Here is a 19,499-nt window from a genome sequence, read left to right as displayed (position 1 = left end):
GGGGAAGAAAAGGCTCAGGGCCAATCCTAACAAGATTGAGTGGCCGTGGATTTGGAGGCTACTTGCATCTGGAATGTCCACCAATAATTCTGGATGATATTCCCCTCCCCAAACAGAACTGGTTTGTTTGATACTTATCTTTTGGGATATATGGTTGAAAATGCAAATGATCTTCAACTTTCAGTAATGAAAATCAAGGAGCACAATGACAAAAATGGAAATGCAAGGGTAATGCATATGCTAATTTTGTACTAATTTAAATCCTTCATGAACCTTGGCGATACTAAGTAAATATCCTGCTTTTCAGACACACATATTTAACTCTTCATCTGTAAAATGTAAAACACATAAATTCCAACATGCATTTTTCAGGATTGTTACTTCGCACCAGATATTGAGACAGAATCCTAAACAACAATGTTCATTTGGTAACAGCTAGCATCGGTGTTGAAGAGTTTCCTAGTTCAATTAATGAGTGGCCCAGTTTATCACATCCAGAAGCAAATGAAGCCCTTTATATATAGGTAGTCCTCACTTACTGACTGCAGTTGTGATCTCCAACTTTATTGCTAATCAATCTGGTTATAATGTGAAAAATGATGTGACCACATCTTAGTTACAATGGCAATTTGTTAATTCCAACTGAAGTCATTATTTGAATTACTATTGGTCATTAGTGTGACTTCTGTGAACATGATTAACATCTTCCTGCAGGCTTCCCCACTGACTTTGCCAATTGGAAGCTGACAGTATTATTCAATACCAGTGTAACTTTAACAGACTCTGAATGGTCAGTAAGTGAAGACTAGCTATATATTATTCTCCAAGGCAGGGATTCTGAAACTTTTTGCCATTACAAGTCCCTTAGTATTCTCTTAATGTAAAGAACTCACCTAAAAATCCAAACACCAAAAATGAACAATGAAAATATAATCCAATGAAAACTTTGGGAAAGCTGCATTCATTGTTATAATGTAACTAAAAAAAGTTATTCACACCCCATCCCACCCCCATTCTGTATGCACCTCCCCATGATAACTATTTCAATTTGGGAAACTTTGCTCTAGTCTAGAGTCTAGGGTGAGATATCCCCCAAATCAATAAGTCCAAAATCTAATAGTACCTATCTCCGAATTGATCTCTAAAGAAAGAATCCAATGAGGTATCTGGGCCGACGTCCCATTTATTTTTAAGTCAGCCTCCAAGAGTTTAAACTTTAGGGCGTTTGCTTCTACCCAGAGACGCGCGGAGTTACAGCCTTACAGCCGCGGACTTCTAAATAAAGAAAGACACGCGATCCAGTCAGAGAGAAAGACTTTCAAAGGTAGCAGTTAGCGAATAAGACACCGGGCATGGACCATTGTCAAGCAGACGCTCTTATTATAGCCCCAACTATTATTACTTCACTTTAGCACAGGGCGCCACCAAACCACGTGCTAGTCGGCGCTGCAAAGCGGGAGAGGGCTTCTATTTTTACGGTAAGGTTTCTCAGGGACAGGAGACTTCCCTGGTATCATTCCCCCGTCAGGCCGATCCCCCACATGCTCTCTCCCCCAAGAGAGGACACCCTATTAGACAAGGCACCTGCTGGGCATCCTCTCCAAAGCGGAGCAATGGGAGTCCACAGCACATTGCCCCCCCCCCAAAAAAAACAGCCCGAGCCCCGAGCCCATCTCCTCCACTTAGCAATTTCTTCATTAGCCCCCTCCTCTGCAAAAGCGAAATTTGCTGGCAGCGTTCAGGCCCCCTTTCCCGAAGACAGTTACAAAAAAGGAGCTGCATCAAGCGCCGACTCGACGCCGGAGGTGAGTCGGGGCAACCCCCGTCGGCGCTGTGCAAGGAAAGTCTGTGGCAACCCGCGTCCCCGCGCAATACTCACACCTGGCCGTGGCGCGCGCTGCTGCCACGACGGCGCGCGCCTCCTCTCCAGCCCTTGTAAAAATTTCCACCTCCGGCAAGCGGGCGCGCCTGCTTAGTCTGAACCTCCTCGCGCTCGGCTCATTCTTCCCTCTGACTCGTCTCCACTCAGGGCTCGATTGGTTTCGTTCGCGCCAGCTTCGGAGCAGGTGCTGCGCAGGCGCAGAGATAGAATGCCGCGCCGGACCAGGAGAGAGGCGGGGCCGGGATGGGGGTGTGTCTCTATGTGTCCGGGCAGCAAAGTACAAACCGGAAGTGTGTGCGCAGGCGCAATGGAGGAGTGTCTCCCTCTGTGTGTGAGCTTACGTCGATCTTTTTAGGGCAGCCATGGCTGGATCGGCGCCGGGTTTAGTGGGGAGGCTGCGGCATTTGTGTTACCGGTATCAGGATTACGTGAAGCAGCATCCAGCGGCCACTGCTCAGCTGGAGAGCACAGTGCGGGGCCTCTCTTACTTGCTGCCAGGTAGGAGGGGACGAGCTCCATTGCAGATGCCCTGGGAAAAGCTTTCTCTGTCCATAGGCTTTTGGGTTTTTTTGGACGAAAAGGTTGTTGAACTTATGTTTTGCTCCCTTCGAGTCCCAAATAGGATTCAGGCTCAGCATTTGTAACAGCTCGATAATAGGCAGGCGCCTGGCAGGTGAAGCTTTTGAACCCTGGAATTCCAATGTCGGCGTAGGCTTTACCTGTTGGGTTTCTTTCTGTGGTTTAAAAATTGCCCAGCTGGTTTGACAAGAAAAAAAGGTAACAGTCACAGGCGACAGGGGAAATATAAATAGTACTGCGGTCCTTCTCTTAAATCTTTCAGTTGGCCGTGGATTTGAAATCCTGATTTGGGGAAGGATTTTGGCTCTTTTTTAAAAAACTAATTTCCTTTTAATCAATTGCAGAGCTCGATCTCAGTTTAGGTAGTTCTTTCACTGTAGTCTAGGTTCTGCTTGAGCAGGAGGCTGGACTAGAAGACCTCCAAGGTCCCTTCCAGCTCTATTCTATTCTATTCTATTCTGTCCTCTGCTATTAGAGATATGTTAAATGTCTGCAGCTCAATGCTGTGGAAACTGCAGGTTTCAATCTCTAACTTGGCGACCTCTTTCAAAATTGTTTGGATTGTTCTTGATGTTGGCTAGACAGATCTGGTCTCCTAATAACTGTGGTCACAGCCTTGAGGTTTAATTTCTTCCATTCCACATGAAGAGTCTTAGGAGATCAAAGAATAATCCATCGAAGCAGAACTTCATTCGGAGATCAAAGAATAATCCATTGAAGCAGAACTTCATTCATTGATTATGAAATCAAGATCATTCTCATTCATTTGTCCATTATCTAATATTTTGAAGCATGTGGCTTTTGAACAAGGTTGTTGTCTTTATTATGATTAATATTAACTAATGGTGGGAGTGCCCAAAGGTAAAATCAACATGCTGAAGTGGGGATTGCTGATAACACACTGAAGGCTCAAAGTCCCCCACAGCCCATTTGTTGGTCTGTTGATAGTCCTTGACTTATCATCACAATTGAGCCAAACGTTATGTTGCTAACAGTCCAGTTCTAAATTGTCATTTTGAAATGAGGTAATTGGAACTGTACATAATACCCCTAATCTGAAAGTAAGATTAATGTATGCAAAGGTATGATGACTCTTGCTATTTTATTTTGGTTTGCTCCTCTACCCATAATAATTTTCTTCCTATTTAACTATTCGGCAAGGTTTTCAGACCTTTTCTTTAAAGAATTAGTGGCTCAGTGGCTAAGATGTTGGGCTTGTCGATCAGAAAGGTCAGCAGTTCAGCGGTTCGAATCCCTAGCACTGCATAATAGAGTGAGCTCCCATTACTTGACCCATCTTCTGCCAACCTAGCAGTTCGAAAGCATGTCAAAATGCAAGTAGAAAAATAGGAACCACCTTTAGTGGGAAGGTAACAGCATTCCATGCACCTTTGGTGTTTAGTCATGACCATGGAGACTTCAGACAGCGCTGTCTTTTCGGCTTTGAAACGGAGATGACCACCGCCGCCCCCCCCCCCCCCCAGAGTTATGTTCTAGGAGAACCTTTACCTTTTTTAACCAGTTCATATTTAATAATAGATTTGTAAAACTGATACCTTTTAAAAACCTTTTGAAGCCCAAATTCCAAAATCAGGGTGCTGCTATAGAGAAGACACTACCTGTGTTGATGGTGGAATAAATACAAAACAGGGACGAAAGAAGAAGTAAATCATACATAATTTCATACAGGGGGCGAGGACCCTTTTTAGAATAGAAGTAAATATGAATAAGAAAAAAAAAGAATGCCATGAATCCTTTGGTTACTGCTCATTAAGGAAAAATGCTTTTAAACTATTTTTGAGGTGAGGTTTTAGTGATGTTAATGATTGAAGCTGTTCCATTCAGTCGCCTCCAACTCCACCCCAAATAAAGGGATTAAAGGGTTGTAAAACCCGAAAAAATGTTGGAAGCATGTGTGAGTTGGGGAACCATATAAAATTGTTTAACAAATTTCTGATTATAGTGATCCCTATGGTCTTTGTTAAATATGTTAGATGCAGTGTAAAACCTTAGATTACACTCCAAAAGTATTATGGCAGACAGGAAAACACAGGCAAGACATTTGTTAGGAGTCTATGAAAAATATGTTTCCCAATTTTAGATGAACCTGTCATACTACTTTGAATTACCGTAGTTAAGCACATATATAAAACAGAATAGATGTGGGAAATGTAGATCTCTGGGATGATTATGTTGGCTTCATTGTGTAACTGTTGCTTCACAGCTACTCCCTCAAAACTCTTGCATTGACTGTTCTCAAGTGGTATAAATAGTGGCTCAGGTTTCATTTGTACTTATTTTTACAGGTCGATTTTCTGACTCTCATGAGCTGTCTGAACTGGGTAAGTGAAACTGCTTTGAGGTTCTGAAATAGTAAAATTATCATTGGGTTCTCTCAAAAGTCCATGTGGGATTGTGCTAGGGCCGTGATGGCAAACCTATGGCGCGTGTGGCACGGGGAGCCATACCACGTGCATGCGCGTGCTGTCCAATTGATTTTCGGCCTTCAGGAGGGCTGAGGGAGGCCATTTTCACCCTCCCCAGGCTTCAGGAAAATCTCCAGAGCCTGGGGAGGGCAAAAAACTGACCCAATGGGCCAACTGGAAGTTTGGAAATGGGAGCTGGGGGAGGGCAGAAAAAGGACCTAACGGGCCTACCAGTAGTTCATTTCTGAACTGAACTTCTGGTTGGCTTGTTAGTCCTGTTATCTGCCCCCCATAGGAAATACCAAGCTCAGCTTGGAGGCGAGTAGTGCAGCACACTTGGGACGATTGTGCACTTTGCATTATGGGTGCACACACCCTTGCATTTTTGGCACCCAACAACAAAAAGATTAGCCATCACTGTGCTAGGGGGAAAAAGATATATACTTATTGCATATCCTGGGTTATTAAATAACTTCCAAAAAATTTAATGTAGAATCAGATTTTGACTTAAAAAAAAAACCTCAGTTTTTAGCTTGCAGCTAAGTTGGCGACAGTGTACATGCACCTCCAGTATCCTGAGATCACATTGCTAAAATTGAGTGCCAAAATGTAACACAAGTTTTGGTTTCCCTCCATACAAAAACATTAAGATGGAAATGATAGCAGGAGACTTCTGAGAGACAGAATGCTTTCATTTCCAATTTTGACATATACACCAAAACATTGTAATTGTCAAAAACTCATACTATCAAAATCTAGCTATTTCAGTGCTAATGTTTGATAGCAGAATTAGAATTTGAAATGCTGGAGTTCTCTTTATGACACTAGGTCTCCATCATTCCCAATTTGCGTAACAGCAGAGTATACTGATCAAATTTGATATATATTGTACTCCAATGCATTTTAAGAGTACTATCTTGGAGAAGGCTGTCTTAAATAAATTATTGATTTAAAAATATTGTATTTTTCAGAGTATAAGACGCACTTTCCCCCTCCCCCCAAAAAAGACAGTGAATATTTGGGTGTGTCTTTTACACTGAATGTAGTCCCGCCCATCCACTGGCCCCCATCCTTTGGCCTTTTCCAGCAATTTGCCTCCTTGCAGCAAACAGCCTGTTTCAGTTTTAGCACAGCTTGATTAGCACAAGCAGCTGATTGTCAGTTTGATCGGCCTCCTGGCCATCAGCTATTTCTGGCTGCAGGGACTACCATTGCCTATTGCTGCCTCTGCACGCCCCATTTTACTCGCATTCTGATCCCCGCCACCCGGAACGGGTGGAAAATGACACGTGCCGAGACCGAAAACGGGATGCGGAGGCCGAAAATGGGGCACACGGAGGTGGCAATAGGCTGCGCTAATCCCTGCAGCCTGAAACAGCTGATCATCAAACTGACAATGAGTTGCTTATGCTAATCAGGCTGTGCTGAAATTGAAACTGAAACCCGCTGTTTGCTGCAAGGAGGCAAATTGCTGGAAGGAAGGTTTTTTTTTCATGTTTTCCTCCCCAAAAGCTAGGTATGTCTTATACTCTGGAGCATTATATATTCCAAAAAACATGGTAAATCCTTTGAGTCAGGTTTGACCGCTGGTAACTATATGAATATAGTCTCATTGTATGGTAGTGGTTTGACCTTTTTCCTACTGGAATGTTTTTTGACTTACCAGTCTAATTTATAATGCTGAAATATCATGGAGGTCTTTCATCCAAGTAGTAACCAGGTCTAGTGCTACTTAGCTTCTAAATTCAGATAAGGTTAGTCAGCTGTCTAATGAAATATTTATTTAATTCAGCACTGCTGTAAGAAATTCACATTGTTACTGAAAAAAGGGTTAAAAGAAAATTGCAGGAAATGTTATTTTTGAGCAATCTTACATATAAATCCATATTTATGTGAACATTTCTAGAAGAGAACTGTCTGACCCCATTGTTTACTATTGGCCAACTTGATAGGATATATCTCAGTTTAATAAGCTTCAGCCTCTTCATTCTCCTTTTATGATGAGTTCAAAATGGTTGCTTTTCTATTAAAGATCATTTTTCATTTTGTCTCTTACACTATTAAAAGTCACCTTCAAAATATGGGTTGTGGTTTGCCTGGAAGTCATTAATCTGAGTTTTCAAAAACTGTAATAACTGATCTAGGGTTACAGTTACAGTTATTACAGACTAGAATTTCTTGATTTAATCATATAGAGCAACCCTAATTTAATGCTGTGTCTTATGCTTGCTTCATATTTGTCATGATGCAATCATTTTAATGTAGTCAATATTTGAACATAAGCTAGAAAGTTGAGAAATAAAAAATTTCAAGATAGTTAATTGACTTCTTTCAACGTGATGGGCATAGCGAGAAATGCATATGCTTATAATTGTAAGTATTTTAAAAATAACAAAATTACAATAGTTTCATTCCTTGCCACACTAATATCTAGCATTGCACAATATGTTCATTCATATTTCTTGAGGACATAAAGTTTTCCATCCTAAAAGAAAGAATTTCCTGTCCTCTGCAAAAACTCTTAAGATCTCCGTGTCCCTCAATCCTTAGTTGTTTTTGTTTGATATATCCTACAATAAGACATCAGTGTGGGTCTCTTGACCTAACTTCTATGTTTTGTGGATTTTGTTGTCCATGATAAATTTCAAACTATTTAAACTTACTATAGTTTATCAAATATCATGAACAATTCAAATACTTTTAAATTATCTTTAAAATTTCTGTTAGTATTTTTATTGTTTCAGAAGGATTGTATTATTGATTTTTCTTTTTTTATTTCTTAGCCTGCTTATGTCTGATCTATATTAATAGTCCTGAGGCTTGTGTGAAATCAATTAAAAAAAAACTATATAAGTCGTGATAGCGCAGTAGTTAGATTGCAGTAAAGTAGGCTACTTCTGCTGGCTGGCAGCTGACTGCAATTTGGCAGATCGATATCTGACCAGGCTCAAGGTTGACTCAGCCTTCCATCCTTCTGAGGTAAAATGATGACTCAGATTCTTGGGGGCAATATGCTGACTCTGTAAAACCGCTTAGAGAGGGCTATAAAGCCCCGTGAAGCGCTATATAAGTCTAAGTGCTATTGCTATAACAAATCTAATGAAACCAGAGGCGGGTTTCTACCGGTTTGGCCCGGTTCGGCTGAACCGGTAGTGGCATGCTGGCCTGGGTCGCAGAACCGGCAGTGACCCAGGCTGGCCATGCCCCCAAACCAGTTCCCTGGTCAGTGCTGTCGCTGTTGCCATTGCTATCTTTTTTTTTTAGTTGTGTGCATGCACAGAACAATTTCCATTGAATTGCGCATGCACGCACAACGCTCATCCAGCGCGTGCATGAGCAAACCGGCAGTAATGCCGGCTGAAACTCACCCCTGAATGAAACCCCTAAAACCCCTACTGTACTTGTTTGGCCCAGTCTAGGAACAGTGTTCCCTAAATAGGTTGCCACAACCAAGAAGACCTTCTCCCAATTCTATGTAATAATCTTCTCATAGAGAGAGGCAGAGAAGTGAGCAGGTAGCATATTTAACACTTGAAAGACCAAGGACACGAACAGTCTATGGCTCTTTAATTATTCCTACAAACCGGGGGAAGTATGTGCCATAACATATTTAGTCTTTCTTGAAATTCCTGCAGGGTCAGGATTTTCGTTAAGATTGCAGTTGGGCTCCAGATGCCATTTCAGAAATGTTTATGCTTTTGCATCACAGAACATATTATCAAAAGTATGGCCATTTTGAAAGGGAGTTGTGAATGAATGCACTCTGTTCCTTTGCTTGGATCCTATGGAAAAAAGCCAAAATACGACCAAGACTCATCCTTCAGAAGTAGTAAGAAAAACTGATTTAAATGCAATCTAAAAGTATTTTTAAGTCAGCAATCTCCTTATTTTCCAGTCTTTAATGGAAAAAAAAACCAGTAGCTTTTTACTTTTATTGCTTTTTAATAACATTTCCCCCTCCCCTCCCCAAATTCCATCTTCCTTTTCTCAGTGTATTCTGCCTCCAGTCTGCTGGTCCTACTCAACGATTGGATTCTTCGAAAGGAGCTGCAGCGATCCCTTCCAGTGGTAAGAGAGTTTTGCAGGCCAAAGGAAGTTATTATGAACTTCCTCCTGCCTTTCGCTCTATTGATACTTCGACTCTGAAACTTCTACCTAAATTAACTTCGGGCTGCTCACCTTTTTGCTTGCAACATTTAGCATGATAGGTGATGAAGATTACAGTAATGTTTGACTCCTCAAAGGTTTAGAGCAGCCCTGCCCTATAAGGGGGAAAGGACCATATTGTTCAATTAAAAACTATTGCATAAAGAATGCAGGTAGTCCTCATCTGATTACCACAATCGAACGTAAACTCCCTTGCTAAGCGAGACAGTTGTTAAGTGAATTTTGCCCCATTTTACAATCTTTCTTGCCTTGGTTATTAAGTGAGCCCCTGCAGTTGTTAAGTAAGTAACATGGTTGTTAAGTGAATCTGTCTTTCCCATTGACTTTGCTTGTTAGTGGGTCGCAAAAGATGATCACGTGATCCCAGGACATTGCAAGCCTCATAAATACATGCCAATTACTGAATGGCCAGATTTTGATCAAATGACCATGGGGATGCTGTACCAATCATAAGTGTGAAAAACGGTCATGAGTCACTTTTTCAGTGCCATTGTAACTTCGAACAGTCACTAAATGAATGGTTGTAAGTCAATCACTACCTATACCTGATGTCCCAAACAGCTGTTTAGCAGCTGGCCAGAGCAGCAGCAGCGAGGGAGCTGGTATTGGTAGCAAGGCCTGAAAGTGTGAGAAGCTCTTGACCTCACATGTTTTGGGATGATGGTGAATTTATTAACTTTTTTTTAAAAAAACTGGTGGATCACACAAGGAGTTCCTGGGTGGGCTGCATGTTGTGCAGGCCTGATTTAGATTAACAAGAGAAGAGGTGAGCTGTCCGAGCTTGGTTGTTTCCTTGCAGATGTTTTGTTACCCAATTAGGTGCACTGAAGATAGATGGGTGAAGAATGTCTGCCAGGAAAAAAAAAAAAACTTGGAGAGCAGCCAGGATTCTACAGTTCAATCCTGAGCTGCAGATATTATTATTAGGGATCTGAGTGCTTGGATTCAAATGGCAATGAGGAAGCAGTGAAACTGCCTTTCTTTCTTTTCTGGATAGATAAAAGGATCTTCTTTTCCTCCTAGCGAAAGGAAGAAAAGAAGGCCCCCAACATCTCTGTCTTCCTTATTCAAGCCACTGACAGTTAGAATGCACAAAATTAAGCAGCAGATAGGCTGGTGGGGGGCAGAGGAATCTGCAAAGTGCAGAGATACTGCTTCCCAACTATTAGGTAAAGGTAAAGGTTCCCCTCGCACATATGTGCTAGGGGGCAGTGCTCATCTCCATTTCAAAGCCGAAGACATCTCTGTGGTCATGTGGCCGTGTGGAAGGCGCATGGAACATTTCGCACCAAAGACGGTTCCTATTTTTTCTACTTGCATTTTTACATACTTTCGAACTGCTAGGTTGGCAGAAGCTGGAACAAGTAACGGGAGCTCACTCTGTTACGCAGAGCTAGGGATCCGAACTGCCAACCTTTCTGATCGTCAAGCTCAGCGTCTTAGCCACTGAGCCACTGCGTCCTAGAGGAGGAGAGAGGGTAGGAAGGGGAAGAGGAAGAGCAGGAGTAGGAGAAAGGTATAGGAAGAAGGAAGGGAAAGGAGAGGAGGAAGGAAGAAAGTAGAGAAGGGAGGGAGGGAGAAAAGAAAGAGAAAATAAGGTGGTGTTACAACATGAGGAAGGGATGGTAAACAAAATAACTCAAACTGTATATTATTCATTTAACCTATTAAATGAAATAATAAATGTATAAGAATGATAAATGTTAAAACACCTGTAACCAAACGACATGCTGTATGTGATGATGGGGTTTTTTGTGTTTTTTTATTTCATTTTTTTTTGTTTTTCTGTTTTTTTTATTGTGTATATGTGTTGTCTATGTAATAAAAATAAAAATTAAAAAAAGAACCTCTCCATGTCCCCGCAACAAAGCTCTGCCATGCAGGGCTCTGACGCTGGTTGAAATGGAATGAGTCAGACTTGAGCACAAATAGTTAAAGTTGAAAGACCCACAAACATCCCCAGGAGATCACCCCATTGCTTTTGTATGGAAGTGCTGGACACATCGCACCCCTCATTCCTCACACAGTTGCCTCTGCACAGTAGAAAGAATGTGTGGAGAGAGAAAAAGTAAAGAGATCAACTTTTGTCAGAATTACCAGGTCTGAGGCTTGCATGAAAGAAAGCTTTATTAAGAAAACAGCTTTATGATAGGTACTTACGTCTGTCTGCAGGTAGTGTGTATTGTCTGCTTTCCTCCATTATGAAAAAAAAAAGCAGCTACACAGGTCAAAGAAAAGGAAGAAATACAATAGAAGAGATGAGAGCCTGAAAATATCAGTCTAACCCAGGGCTGTCCTTACGCGCTGGCCACAACCCACACCCAGTTTAACCAAGGGGGGACAGTCCTGATATGTCATGTGACACTGCTGTGACGACATGAGTTTTGACACCCCTGGTCTAACCAATAAAAGACCTGTTACACAGAGATATAAAAGTAACTCAGACAAGAAAAGGGCATAGAAGAGCAGAGACTATCTGTTTATGGAGATTCTTAGTCATCCAGGTCATGGTTGTCCCAAAGGTGTTTTTTCAAGAGGCAACTGGACTCTCTGAGTTCTCTTTGAAGATGTTTTGCTTCTCAACCAAGAAGCTTCTTGAGCTCTGACTGGAATCCTTCCATTTCCCACCATCCAATTAGAGCTGAAGAAGCTTCTTGGATGAAAAGTGAAATGTCTTCAAAGAAAAACCAGAAAGCCCAGTTGCCTTTTGAAAAAGCTCATTTGGGACAGAGTCTATCTGTTAACCATCTCTATGTCTATTGATTCTAGTGATCAGTGGATTTATAGATGCAGAAAGCTGGTGTATCCAGTGTGCAAAATACTGAGAATTAAAAGAAAAATCAAGGATTTACTGTACATTGAAGCTAATCATACTGAGTCATCTCAAAAGTTTGTTTGCCTTTTCCTGTATAGCCACTTTCCCAGCAGAAATTGCTAACATGGCTGAGTGTTCTCGAATGCCTGGAGGTCTTTGCCGAGATGGGAGCTGCCAAGGTGTGGGGTGAGAATGGCCGGTGGGCCACTATTGTCCTCATCCAGTTAACCAAGTGAGTGTTGAACATAGAGATGGGGAATCCGTATCAAAATGCGTTTGATTGGCAAACAAAAGAAAGAGGACCTTTTTACTGGTAGATCCTAAGTGTTTATAACTCATGCAAAGTTAGCGTGATTGTATGGCATGTGTAGTATAAACCACATGGTTTTTAAAGTAAGTTCAGAATAAGTTTGGGCTCTTGTCAAATCTACTTGATTTTTAATTGTGTCCAAAATAATATGCGAACTTTCTTCTTGATAAGTGACTATGATTTTATATAAGCCTTCTAATTTTCATTAGCCAAAACATTTCCAAGAATGATCACAGGGTGAAATTGTATCTACCAACACTGCCAACTTGGTTTATTCTGCTTAAATCCTGCTCTTCATAGTATTTCTGCGCTCCTTTGGTATCTTGATTGTGAAATTGTGTCCCTTTGTTGCTCATAATTGTGCCTTTCTCTGACCCACAGAGCCATTTTGCGCCTCCTGCTTTTGCTCTGGTACAAAGCTGGCATCCAGACCTCTCCTCCCATTGTACCACTAGACAGGAGGGAATCACTGTATGAGAAAGGTGAGTCAAAACCAATTTAGTTAATCAGTATAATCAAAGGGAATGGAGGATGTTCTGGATGCTGTTGAATTATTGTTGTGACCTCCAGTTTTCCAAATAACCCATACTTGAATAATATCAGCAAACATATCTTGTGGGTTTCTTGTATTACTCTATATTAAATATTCATTTCCACTGATGCTGAGCTCAGGCCTGAAATAAATGCATTTATTTGTGCACATGCAGGGACGTAACTATTAAAGAGATTATCATGGTTACCATGATTATTCCACATTTTTGCAATCATGTATTCTTCCATTTGGGGAAAGTTTACAAAAAAATAAAAGGACTTAACAATGAGATCACTACTGAACAAAAATATCATTAGTGCAATTCTATTAAAATTAGTCTGACCAAGGAGCTGAGTCTCAGTGCTCTGAAAAAGTACGCATAACTGCATTCTCACAGACTCCTTTGCAGCTTCCAGCTCTACTTTGTCATCCCAAATTGAGAAGAAAAGACCTAAAAATGAGATCAAATGGCTAAGGGGATTGTTGTGGGCAACTTCTGAATAAATAGCCCAGGACTATCCATTTGTGTTTATTGATCATATTTGCATAGTATACACTCAGGGTAAGCCCACAGAGAAGTTGCCATGAAGTTCTTTTTTTCACAGCACAGATGAGAGTTTGAGCAGCATTTCTGGGGACCTGCCTGGATCTGCTCAGTGATCTGCAGGGTTTTCCATTCCATTTAGAATGTTGAGTATCCCCATCCCCATTCTTGACTGGGGAGTGCTTGTACTGCAGGCTACTTCTGCTGTCTGCCGGCTGCCTGCAATTTGGCAGTTTAAATCTCACCAGGCTCAAGGTTGACTCAGCCTTCCATTCCAAGGTCGGTAAAATGAGGACACAGATTGTTGGGGAAAATATACTGACTCTGCAAACCACTTAGAGAGGGCTATAAAGCTCTGTGAAGCGGCATATAAGTCTAAGTGCTATTGCTATCTCGGTGCACATGGGAGAATTGCACCCTCCTCTGATTGTGGCCTTACATACCTGTATCTTTTGACAGCCCTGGAAGCCAGCTTAGTAGGAAAAGAACAGATCTTCGTGGGGAAGCGCAGTAATCGTGTAGTGAGGTCTCTCGAAAGCAGTAAGTATCATTCTAGCTTGCTTTTTCTGATATAACTTTTTGGGAGGCTAGGTAAATTATTGGCCGTATATGACTTTTTCTGGCCAAATATCTTGCTGGTTGCTGATAAATATCCATGCATGACCTTACTTTTGTCTTAATTTCAGCCCCTACCCTGCACTCTAGACATTGGGGTGAGCCTCAGCAACGTGAGGAAAAGCAGAACCAAAGAGCAATGGAGAGCAACCAACCATCAACACCTTTGGGCTCCCAGGAGACACTTGCTGAGTCTATCTTCGTTACCCGTCCATTATTGCACTGTATCCTATTTTGATTTTCAGTGGTTCTTGTAGTCTGTTCTGTGTGCCACTAGAGTGAGCTGCAGCCTTAGTATAAATTGTCCTAGTTCAGAAGGGTGCTTATTTCCAAGCGGGATCGAGATTTTGGTTTAGTCTCAATTAGAGATACTACCGTTTAAAAGTGAAACAGTGGGAAATAAAAGGCTTGTATTGATTTTAGACATTTCCAAACCATGTTTTAAGGTAGACTACATAGAAAGGTCTTATACAGTATATGGTCATTGAGAAATAAAATCCATTCTCTTTGGTGAAGCTGTTTCCCACATCAACAAAGGCAGAAGTGGTATTGAGCAGGTTCTGACCAGTTCTGGCGAACTAATAGTGGAAATTTTGAGTAGTTCGGAGAACCGGTAAATACCACCTCTGACTGGCCTTGCCCCCATCTATTCTTTGCCTCCTGAGTCCCAGCTGATCGGGAGAGAATGGGGATTTTGCAGTAACCTTCCCCTTGAGTGAGGAGGGAATGGAGATTCTACAATATCTTTCCCTTGCCGCCCCCACCAAGCCACACCACGCCCACCAAGCCATGCTCACAGAACCGGTAGAAATTTTTTTGAATCCCACCACTGAACAAAGGTCACTTACGTCAATCACCTAGAAACAAAATTAAGAATATCACCCATAATATAGCAGCTTCTGCATCCGATGCTAGCAAGGAACATGTATCTTTATATCTTGAGTTCTGAAAAATTGAGAAAAACCCAAACAAGGCAATAGAAACGGGGGATGTTTGTTATAAAAGAAATATACAGAAATATTATTGTATTACAAATTAGTGGGTGTGTTTGAATTTTAGGTACACTCTCTTAAGTTCTTGAAAAACATTGAACTCATCAACCATATACTATTTTCAGGCCTTGAGGTTGGGCAAGGAGAGTATTTTGCCTGGCACCAAATTTAAGGCAACACCACGGTGGTCCTTGCAGCTTGTTCTTTATTTTATGTACCTTCTTCAATGAGTGGGTGAGGGAACTAAGCAGGAAGACTGAGCTCTTGTCCATTTTTTGTTGGGAATACGTCCCACTGAATTCATACAGCAATTGGAAGAAAATTGTTTTTAACAGTATTTCCAGCTATAATAGAAGTTAAATTGCTAGGCACAGGCACAGAAGCTCTGCAGCTTGGCAGCATTGCATATCTGACCACTGCAGTGGGAGAGGGACAGCATGAAGATATTCTTCACTCAGAACAAAATTTGCTTAAGAATAATCTTGTAGATGTCTTAAGTAACTACAGTAAAATACTTCTCATCCAGTTTGAATGAGCAGTACTTTCAAAAAATATTCTGAAGAGAAAAATATTTCATGGGATTTTTTTTTCAGTGCCTCTTAATTTTTAAAGGGAAGAAATTGAAAATGGTTGTTGAGGGACGAAGCAACAAAAGGGAATTGGACTTTTTCTGTGTGTTTGTGTGTGTGTTTGTGTGTGTGTGTGTGTGTGTGTGTGTGTGTGTTCCATAGTACCTCTCTCTTGATTTTCATCTGATCTGCACCCCTCAATTTCTTCTGATATTTTATCTAGCATTTATAACTTCTATTATAATTTAGCCTGCCTGGATTTGAGATGTTCTGTGAGCGATTCCATTGCCTCTTGTTTCTTTGTTCCTTAATGTTTGTCTGAAGTATTGAGTTTAGCCGTGTGGGGACAAAAATCTTGGAAACCCTGGCTTCTATCAGGCATTTTGGATATTGCAAGGTCAGTTTGGAAAAAGCCGTCTTGGTTTAAGTTTTATTTTTACCTTTCTTACATCATACATTTTAATTTCCACTTAATGATACCTTTGGTCCCAGCTGAGAGAGGAGACCCTGCACTTCCTTCAGAGGCTGGAGTATTTATTCAGTTTAAATCCTGCTCTTCTTTTCAAGCAAGTACACAAGGTAGCTAAACAAAATACAGCGATAAACATTTTTAAAACTTAATTTTAAACTTAATAATGAAAACTTTGATGAAGGACATGCTGTTTAGCTGTTATTCTAAATGCAGACAGAGTGAAAACTAAACACAGCTTTCTTTCTTTTTTGTTGTAGTAGTAGTAGTTGCTTTTTATATTTTTGAGAAGATGGAAACTGTCTTAATTTGTAGTTCTAAAACTTTTATTATTAAAATGTATACTTGAAAATCTACAAAGAGCAAACGCAAAATTAAAAGGAATGTTTTGAATCAAACAGCAAGATTGTGACCTTGTTGCTCTGAAGCTCTTAACTGAGAATGAAAGGAAGGATCTCTCTTCTTTGAAAATCTGAGACTAATTGCAATATGATTATGAAAATTCTCATAATCATATAAAATACTTTTGAATCTCCTTGTATTCCCCCCCCCACAGCTTGAGTTTACTGAGTGATAAGAAGGATCTCAACAAACGTGAACGAATGGAGCTGAAACGCCGGACTATCCTGCTACTGTATTACCTATTAAGATCCCCCTTCTATGACAGATACTCTGAGTAAGTCTGCCAGCTTCCACAGAAATAAATGTCCTCTTGACTACCTCTATAAATAATATACAGGACCATAATTTCTGCCTAAGCCAAATTGAGATGATACATTTTTGGATGGCCAGAAGCATTAAAAGCTAGTTCAGAAAGGAGCATTACATCTATAGGGCTCTCATCCTGGAGATGAGAGAAGGAACGAGGTCATCCTTGGGTACCTTCTCAGGGTCTGGCCCCAAGCTCCCCACTTTGGGCAGCCTTTGGTAAAGACAGTGCACTCACCCTGCTGCTTCCTCTGCCATTGCTAGCATGAGGACTTAAGGTACAAGGAGCACCATCTGCATCTCATCGGAAGGTCAGATGCACTAAGAGACACTCCATCCTCCCTTATTCCTTGGCACATCAACTCTTCCATCCCCCAACACTAGCCTCCCAAAATTCTTCCTGGCTTCCGACCATAAAAGTGGCTTCTTAGGCAACTAAGAGTCTCTCAAAGCCAACATATCTGTCTTTGTTTCAAGGCAAACAATATCCATCTCTGCTTCAGAAAGTACCTTTGTTAATGGCAAAGTCCCCAGATTTGTCTTTAGGGAATGGAAGGCCATCCTAAGATCTGTTGCTGCAATCACTACTAGCAGCTAATAATAATGTTGTTATTATTAGCACCGTTATACTTCATGGGAGTCTTGCACAAGCATTTATTATTTTAGAAAGCTATAGTTTGAGAACCTCTGACTAAGATAGAAACGTAGAGGCCTCTGAAATCCCTGACCTTGCTGTAGTTCAGGAAAGCATTTATTGTTGGGAAAGAAGCCACTAACTTCCTTTCCTTGTCTTTTTTTTTCCCATATGCCTTTGTAGGGGTAGGATCCTCTTTCTTCTGCGCTTGTTGGCAGATTATGTCCCTGGTGTCGGCCTAGTGACTCGTAAGTAGAAGTCTGCCAGTTCCCCCCCCCCCCCAAAAAAAAGATAACGTTCATCGGTGAAGGAAATCATGAGGATGGAGTCTCCTCCTCTCTGTATGCTTGTCTGAAGAATCTCTGTATATTTACATGAGGGAGAGTTGAAATGCCTATAGATCAGGGGTGTCAAACTTGTGGCATCATGTTGTCACATGATGTATCGCGACTTTCCCCCCCTTTGCTAAACTGGGCGTGGTCAGCACGTGACACATCTGGCCTGCAGGCCGTGAGATTGATACCCCTACAATAGATGAAGGCAAAGTTGGAAATGTTGAATTTGTTTGATGTCGTCACTGAGGATTTTGAAATGTCTCCCCAGAATCTCTAATTGGTTCCTCAGTTATATTGACAGTGAGACATTGGACTTGTTTTATCAGGCTTGCTTAGTGAAGGATGTCTGGGATCTACAAAACCTTATCTTCCATTATCATGTTAACAGTCAGAGAGCCTAAATGTTTTGGATCTAGCATCTGGAAATTTCTAGGCAATATCTAGAAATGCAGGTTATTACATGAATAAGATAAATGCATAACATTCAGGGTTCCCCCACTCACCTGTAAGGTTGCTACTTGTTCTTACCCAGGCTTCCCGAGAGCATGAACCGGTCTCCTTTTCCCGACAAAAAACCCTTTTATTAATTTACTGTGGATTCTGCTCATTTGCATCCAGCAATGTCTTTCAAGCAATGTCTTTCAAGGGAGGATTTACAGTTACAGACTTTATCTGGCTTGGAGAGCTGACAGGACGATATTTGCAAAACTTGGCAAGGAGTCTCGGAGAGTCACAAACCAATTAAGCAAACTAATGGTCTCCTGCAAATGCCATTCCCCTTTCGCTCCTCTTTTATTTCCTCTGGGAGGGGCCATTCATCATCCACCTATGGCCTTCCTCCCAAGTCGACCACTGTTCTTTAGCTGTTCCCTTCATCTGGCTACTCTGTGCATGCGCACACTGGGAACTGTTCGTCTGCCTCACTGGTATCTGACTCCGAAGACAGCTGATAACTGGCATATGGCCTTGGCCCCCTCTATGTCTCCAACACGGAGCCTTCCTCAGACTCCAGGACTGGCTCATGTTCCTCCCCAACCTCCTCATTATCCGAATCTGCTGTTAGCTCCTCTGGCCGCTAGCAGGCTACAGCACTACTTTTCTCAAAAATTAGGCTGGGTAACAGGAACCTAGAAACTGTGGTAAGGATTTATGACTTCTTTGACATTCCTATCACATCACCTGCTAGGCTCTGTGTGGATTAATTTAGTTTAGGGGATTAAGAAGTGTATTTAATACTTGGTTAACTTATTTCAGTTTGCCCTCTTTTTTTCTGTTGTCAAGGTTCTTGCCCAAACATATCCTCAGGTGACTTTTTCCTCTACAGGATAATTTAAAGGCTCTGGGAGGGAAGGGTGTCATGAACAGCAAAAATTTGGAAATCCAGTTAGCAACTTGCTACTTTAAAATGTCTCCCCCTCTCCCCCCCCTCTTTCAATTTCAGGACCTTTGATGGATTACTTGCCAGCCTGGCAGAAAATTTATTTCTATAATTGGGGCTGATCTGGCTTCGGCTTGAACTACTGCAACCAGAGAAGATTCGAGCTGAAAGCTTGTGCTGACAGAATGACTTTATACAGAGGAAAACAATCATGAGACTTTGGGGAATGGGGGGGCGGGGAAGCAGCAGCACATCTCACTGTGACTTGTTATTAATGGTTTGAGAGAGAAGAATAAGGCTTTTTATTTTTTTATTTTAAAATGCCTTCCCGTCAGTACTACAAAGGCGGCTTAAAACGTGTATGCTGTTTCCTTCCTATTTGGTAATAACTGGTTTCAGAGCATGGGACTTGGGTTTGGGAGGGGTGCGGAACTCTTTTTTGTAAGCATTTTGTACAGTTGTGGATTAATAAAGCCAGGGGACTGCGGTGCCTTTGGGCTAATTGGCCTGGTCTCTTGAATGCTCAGTCGTGAATCCACAGGAA

The 19,499-nt window shown here is 41.5% G+C and overlaps 2 protein-coding genes across 2 annotated transcripts in view; one reads left to right on the top strand and one right to left on the bottom strand.

Annotated features, from left to right (window-relative positions):
- The window catches only part of LARGE2 (LARGE xylosyl- and glucuronyltransferase 2), a 44,326-nt gene extending 42,267 nt beyond the window's left edge, over window positions 1-2,059 (bottom strand). The window contains exon 1 of the mRNA XM_032226662.1: window positions 1,880-2,059. The gene's annotated coding sequence lies outside the window, so the exon portion shown is untranslated. The remainder of the gene's footprint in view (window positions 1-1,879) is intronic.
- A 107-nt stretch (window positions 2,060-2,166) lies between these two features.
- PEX16 (peroxisomal biogenesis factor 16) lies at window positions 2,167-19,459 on the top strand. Its single transcript, XM_032226675.1, has 11 exons — window positions 2,167-2,380; window positions 4,768-4,803; window positions 8,879-8,955; window positions 11,968-12,101; window positions 12,561-12,661; window positions 13,715-13,795; window positions 13,942-14,094; window positions 15,756-15,828; window positions 16,457-16,576; window positions 17,426-17,490; window positions 19,019-19,459. The coding sequence occupies exons 1-11, from the start codon at window positions 2,245-2,247 to the stop codon at window positions 19,075-19,077; spliced, it is 1,035 nt and encodes a 344-aa protein (XP_032082566.1). The 5' UTR covers window positions 2,167-2,244; the 3' UTR covers window positions 19,078-19,459.
- The last annotated feature ends 40 nt before the right edge of the window (window positions 19,460-19,499 follow it).

The sequence above is a fragment of the Thamnophis elegans genome, chromosome 1, assembly GCF_009769535.1.
Source record: "Thamnophis elegans isolate rThaEle1 chromosome 1, rThaEle1.pri, whole genome shotgun sequence".
Taxonomy (NCBI): Eukaryota; Metazoa; Chordata; class Lepidosauria; order Squamata; family Colubridae; genus Thamnophis; species Thamnophis elegans.
The sequence above is the reverse complement of the archived record's forward strand: the minus strand, read 5'-3'. Positions and strand labels throughout refer to the sequence as shown.

What these genes read in the sequence shown, in the direction of transcription:
- PEX16 (XM_032226675.1), top strand. Translation starts at nt 2,245, where the DNA reads ATGGCTGGATCGGCGCCGGGTTTAGTGGGGAGGCTGCGGCATTTGTGT. An exon ending in TACCCGTCCATTATTGCACT is followed by an intron (nt 14,095 to 15,755) that starts GTATCCTATTTT and finishes GTTTGTCTGAAG; the next exon opens with TATTGAGTTTAGCCGTGTGG. An exon ending in TGGTGTCGGCCTAGTGACTC is followed by an intron (nt 17,491 to 19,018) that starts GTAAGTAGAAGT and finishes TTTCAATTTCAG; the next exon opens with GACCTTTGATGGATTACTTG.